The sequence below is a fragment of the Rana temporaria genome, chromosome 1, assembly GCF_905171775.1.
Source record: "Rana temporaria chromosome 1, aRanTem1.1, whole genome shotgun sequence".
Classification (NCBI taxonomy): domain Eukaryota; kingdom Metazoa; phylum Chordata; class Amphibia; order Anura; family Ranidae; genus Rana; species Rana temporaria.
In genome coordinates, this window is record NC_053489.1 from 642,346,425 (window position 1) to 642,352,424 (window position 6,000).

Consider the following 6,000-nt stretch of genomic DNA (forward strand, 5'->3'; position numbering starts at 1 on the left):
TGAGCATGTGCGAGGTCTGCAAGGCTGAAATCCAGGAAGTCATACAGTCTGGCTTCATGATGCCCACACTTAAGATGGCCCCAGTCAATTTCTATTTTATAAAGTGTCTAAATGCTGTAACAACCTAACAAAACTGACCTTAGTTTACAGACTAACTTTACTAGAATACATTAAGCTTGTGTATTACAGGGGTATTTATATTTAAAAAGCAAAATTGTGGCCGGAACTCCGCTTTAACAGTCATTATTCGCTTTCTGTTAGGGAACTTTCATACTGAGGCAGTTGGGGCGTCGGCAGCAAAGCGCCGCTTTTTTTTGGTTGGCGCTTTACCATTGTTTGAGCTACGCTTTTGGGCCGCTAGCGGGGCGCTTTTCATCCCCGCTAGCGGCCAATTAAGAGGTTAATGGCTCCCGTGTAGCGCCGCTGCTGAATTGCTTTGCTGGTGCTTCGGTGGCGCTGCCCATTGATTTCAATGGGCAGGGGAGCTTTTGGAGCGGTATGTACACTGCTCCTAAAGCGCCCCAAAGATGCTGCTTTTTTTTTTGTTTTTTTTTTTTGTTTTTTACGTCCTGCAAGAGCACCGCTCCAGTGTGAAAACACTTGGCTTTCACACTGGAGTGACAGGAGCGGCGCTTTGCAGGCGCTATTTTTAACGTCAAAACGCCTGTAAAGCACCTCAGTGTGAAATGTGAAAGTAGCCCTAACATGCTGTGATTGGCCTACATCTAATCACATGGTACAGGGCGTCGGGTACCAATGTTATAGCTGTAGGCCATTTACAGCTTCACAACACTAAGTAGTCATGAATGAAAACCATGCATGGCTGTTTACATTATAATCAGGTAATCGCAATGACCAATCGCATCGATCACATGATACCCTGGCCGCTCACAGTGTCTGGGTACTGTGCGCCATGATCCGCTATGTCCACCAGTTACAGTATCGCGCCCCAGAGGACGCACTACATGTTCGGGGCGACATACTGTGAGCCTGGCTGTGCCGCTATCAGTAAATGTACAGTTAGTGGGGGTCGGGTGGTTAAGCTCTTTAGTTGCAGGGTGTTTTACTTTGGATTGTGTGAATCGCATATTAGTGGTGGCTTGCTGAGATAGAAATAGGAAGGAACAGGGGCGCGTCAGCATCTGTTCTATTTTTATATTAAACTGCATTACCACACACAACCTAAACGCCAGAATCCCGCTTGTGGTGGACAGGTCTGATCTGTATGGTGATGGGTGGGAAAGGGAGCGGTCCGGGTTGGCCAGAGTTTGAAGCTGGTGTCATTGGTGGATTTTAAATCCAGATGGATATCCCAACCATATTTCTGGGTCTGCCTGCCCACCTTGAGGCGGTCGTCCTCCTTCCTCATCATCATCATCATCATCATCATCATCATCATCATCATCATCATCCTCATCCTCATCCTCATCCTCATCCTCATCCTCATCCTCATCCTCCTCCTCCTCTCCAATAATGTTACAGGTTTAAAGTGCAAGTCCACCTTGGTGAACGTTTTTTTAGCATATTTTAATATTCTTAGCCAGAGTAGCCAAATAACGAACTCTGAAAATGATATCATTACTTGTATGTCCTATGACAGGGTTGTTGGTATTACAGACTCTCATTGTTTGCCAAATCTGCACACGTTTAGTCCTGGTGTGTACATGACCTCCTACTTTATGTTCTTTAACATACTAATTCTATATCGCTGAATGATGTCTGATGTTTTTCCTCTGTAGGGTTATTTTGGAGCCGTCGGAGCATTGCTGGAGCTGCTGACTCCGACAACAACAACCTGATCACTCAGCCAATCATCTGACAGCCGGTCCAAGCCATATCTGTATATTTATCGGCTGGGTAAATTCGCATGTAAAAGATGTTAGTTTTAGGTGTTTTATGTGTAGGCATATATGGAAACGTATGCAAACTAGGCCAGTTCTGTATTTTTATTTTGTCTTGAAATTTTAAATTGGACCTGAACTCAAAAAGTGAATATTTGCTATGTCATAGGGAACATCTAGTAATGTAAATTTTACCTGAGCAATACCATGGGGGAAAAAAATCTATTTAATCTTATTCCCCCTGAAATATGCAGATGTACTTCCTATGCCCTAGCCACTTCTGTTCTGTAGACTCATAGCTGTATGTCTGCGATGTGGGATCATCTAAGTACAGCTAGTCCTACTATTTCAAGAGTTCAGGTTCTCTTTAATCATGACTTTCAGGAAATCTGGAAATACCCCTGATGGCTCACAAGCTCACAAAGGGGTCACCTTTTCACACAGCTCCCTGGTGTTATTGGGATCTGGAGCCATAAATCCTGACTTCACTTGCAGTGCCACCTACTGATGAAATCTGGTATTGCAGTGCAGCCATGAAATGCAGATCTGCTATGTGAAAACCTCCTGCGTTTCAGTGGTCCGTTTAGGAACAGTGAATAGGGGCCCTAATGTGTACAAAGAGAGTACTTTTCTGGATTACTGATTGTACGTGTCCTAGGATTTCCATTTTTTTCTGATAGTTGTTATAATGGTAATACTATGGTTTAGAGCAATAGTAGGGGTTATGACCCTTGGCAATCCGAAATCAGTTTGAGACTACACACTGTATATAGAAGTCTAAAGGACTTCTATCAGATAATGATGAAATGCCCTCGACCTCGGCCCCTCATTGGCCACCCCTGCTGACACTTTTCATCCCTATTAAACTGATGGGAGTGCAGCGTCCTTTCGACTTCTATATACACCTGCTATCTTAGATGTGTACCTGGAAGCTGGCACCTGACAGAGCTGTGGATCACCAGGGTAGTCTGCGGGTGCTTAGGGCGGCGCTCTGAGCTTATTTGCACTATACTGCTGCATTCAGACCCTCGGCTTACTCCACACCAGTGTGCCATGTCTTTGAACAAGGCTCTATTTGTAGGCTGTAAATGGCTTTTTTTTTTTATTTTATCTGGGTTTAGGTCATTTACTGGTAGCACAACCCTTCTGGTGCCAAACGGAGATCTGAGAAGCTCAATGACCAAGAAGATTTCGCATCAAAGCTGTTACCTAGAGTTTTGTTACGGAGAGGCCTCCTGGGAAGTATGTGAATCAAAAAGGACTGGCAACTCGGATGCTCTTGAATAAAAGTCCTTTATTGGTTACATGGGTACAGGCTATACGCTGATGCATTTCGGCTAAGAAGCCTTCATCAAAGCACTAATAAGTATGGTTTGTAATGAGGGGACAATGAGATGTGTCCAGGCCTAAGAGTCTGTATTAAAAGATCTATGGGATTTTTATTATTTTTCCACAATTCTATTTACCTAGGTGGGTGCAGCATCAGTCCGATGCTGCATCTGTCCCCCACCTGCTCCAACACTGATATCCGATCCTTCTAACACATCCGATCTCTCAGGTCTCCATGAGCAGAGAGCTGGGGACTGAAAGCAACATTTTCTCCTTTTTAAAAATAAATAAAAATGAAAGCAGCTCCCCGCAAGGGAAGGCGATACCTACCTACCTGACTGTTAGGCCTATTGTAGAATGTTTGATCTCTTCAGCAGCAAAGGTGTTGCAGATGCCTACTTCTACCACTAGGTGCTGACTGACCCCCTACTTCATTACAGAACACAGTAATGATGTAGAATCCAGCGGATGGAACCAGTGTATTGTTCAGGCATTCTAACACAGGTGGTCAGATGTGAAATTTCTGCAAATGGCGCAAAGATTACACTGGCATTGGAAGTGGGAAAAAACACCTTTTGCAGGTAGTTTGTGTGTAAATATGCAACTGAGTCTCTTTTGAAATTATTTTTTTCCAGTTTTTTGTTGAGCTTTCTATTTTTGCTACTTTTTTATATGATTTTTGCTTTTATACCCAAGGAGTCTATTTGTAACACTCAGGGGAACTGCGGTCCAGCATGCCTTGTGCTCCCAGCAGTTTTATCTATGAAGTGTGTAATAATCATGTGCGCCTCCTTGTATTACCAGATCAATTGTCCTTGAATTGTGAAAATCCCTTTTACTGATGCTCTTTGCAGCTGTGCTCAATCTCTTCTGTGCCAGGGGGTACTACAATGCAATTTGTCTGGGTGCCCAATAATGAGGGTTTGTTACACTCCTGTAGATTGAATGTAATATATAATTGTATGAGGCACCAAGACTGACCACATATTCTTCCCTAGTGGCCACAACCGGCCTATAAAGTGTATATCGGGTCAAACCCAAAATTAGGATATTTGGCAGAAGTCTTTCTCACAATTCGTTGTCTGACACAGCAAGATAATGACCACCTTGGGGTTATACTGCAGTAGGCACATGGAAAACTGAAGGCTAGCCCCTTTAAGGCTACAACCCATCCTACCTCTCGCCTGCTTAATTGTAGTAAGCAGTCCTAAGGCCCCGTACACACCAGAGGATATCCGCTGGAAACGGTCTGCCGGACCGTTTCCAGCAGATAAATCCTCTGGCGGATTTGGATCTGATGGCTGTACTCGCCATCAGATCGTAATCCGCGCGGAATCCATCCATGGTGATGTGTCGCCGCGGCGACGTGCCCGACGCTGGAAGGTAAAGACTTCCACGCATGCGTCGAATCATTACGACGCATGCGAGGGAGGGGATCGGACGGATTGATCCGGTGAGTCTGTACAGACCACCGGATCAATCCGCTGGACAGGATTCAAGCGGATAGATTTTTTAGCATGATAAGAAATTTTTATCCGCTTGAAATCCGTCGGCTGGATTTTTTTCCACCGATAAATGTCCGCTCGGACGTACACACGACCGGATCTATCCGCTGGAACTGATCTGCGGATAAATCCCAGCGGATAGATCCGGTCGTGTGTACGAGGCCTAAGAGAGAATGATAGTGTATGAGGGAAGGAGAACACTTTTAGCCCCTGTTGCAGCCTTCTTTACACTGTTGCTATGCAGAGTAGCACTTAGAGTAACATTTAAAAAAATTTTTTTTTTCCCCTCCTTTTTTTTTCCCCTCCTTTAATCCTGCCTCTGTATATTGTCCTCTATGTGTACTGTCTGTTCTCTTACCTTTTCACTATTATGTCTATGTGAAGCACGCGATCCGATGGGAATTGAATGAACAGCAGAGCTGTTCAATGTATACTTGGATGTTACAGGTTCTGTATTGTGCCTAAATAACTGTTCCTGATTAACTGTTTCTTTATTTTGTGGAGCAGGAGGAGAATCCTGTACTTTTTTTATATGGTGAATCATTTTATTTATCTTTTAAATAAAATTACAATGTTCTACAAAGCTGTCTCTTTTTCTTTTTGTGTTAGTTTCTCTTATTTGTAAACATGGGCCCAGATTCAGGTACGATTTGCCCCTTTTTTACGGAGGCACAGGGCAGCGTTTTTGCCCTGCGCCCCCGCAAATTATCTGCGTTGCGCCCGATTCACGAAGCAGTAGCTCCTTAAATTGCGTGTGCGCTCTTTAAAATTGCCCTGCGTAAGGGCGCCTAATGTAAATGATCCCGTAGGGGACGGGAATCATTTAAATTAGGCGCCCTCCCGCGCCGAGCGTAGAGAGCATGCTCCGTCGGGAAACTTTCCCGACGTGCATTGCGGCAAATGACGTCGCAAGGACGTCATTTGCTTCCAAGTGAACGTGAATGGCGCTGGACTTACGCAAACGACGTGAAATTCAAATTTCACGACGCGGGAACGGCGTGTATACTTTAGCATTGGCTGCCCCTACTATTAGAAGGGGCAGCCTTACGCTAAAGACGCCGTACGGAAACTCCATAACTTGCGTACGCAGGGCCCGCGCAACATTGTGAATCGGTGTTAGTATGCAATTTGCATACTATACACTGAGCACAATGGGAGCGCCCCCTAGTGGTCATCGCAAGAATGCAGCCTAAAATCAGCGTGGCATAAGAGCCTTATGCCACGCAGATTTTAGGCTGCAGTCGGCGTTGCGATGTTCCTGAATCAGGAGCATTCGTAACGCCGGAGCAAGTAAGCAATTGCGCTGTGTAACCTATGGTTACGCA

The 6,000-nt window shown here is 44.8% G+C and overlaps 1 protein-coding gene across 3 annotated transcripts in view; it reads left to right on the forward strand.

Annotated features, from left to right (window-relative positions):
* LOC120924521 (pantothenate kinase 2, mitochondrial-like) overlaps window positions 1-3,732 on the forward strand; it is a 46,271-nt gene extending 42,539 nt beyond the window's left edge. For 2 of the 3 annotated variants that reach the window (XM_040335482.1, XM_040335483.1), the window contains exon 7: window positions 1,740-3,732. In XM_040335482.1, coding sequence (XP_040191416.1) covers window positions 1,740-1,799 — 60 coding nt within the window. In that variant the 3' untranslated portion in view covers window positions 1,800-3,732. The remainder of the gene's footprint in view (window positions 1-1,739) is intronic. The other variant, XR_005746376.1, reaches the window with a different exon arrangement.
* The last annotated feature ends 2,268 nt before the right edge of the window (window positions 3,733-6,000 follow it).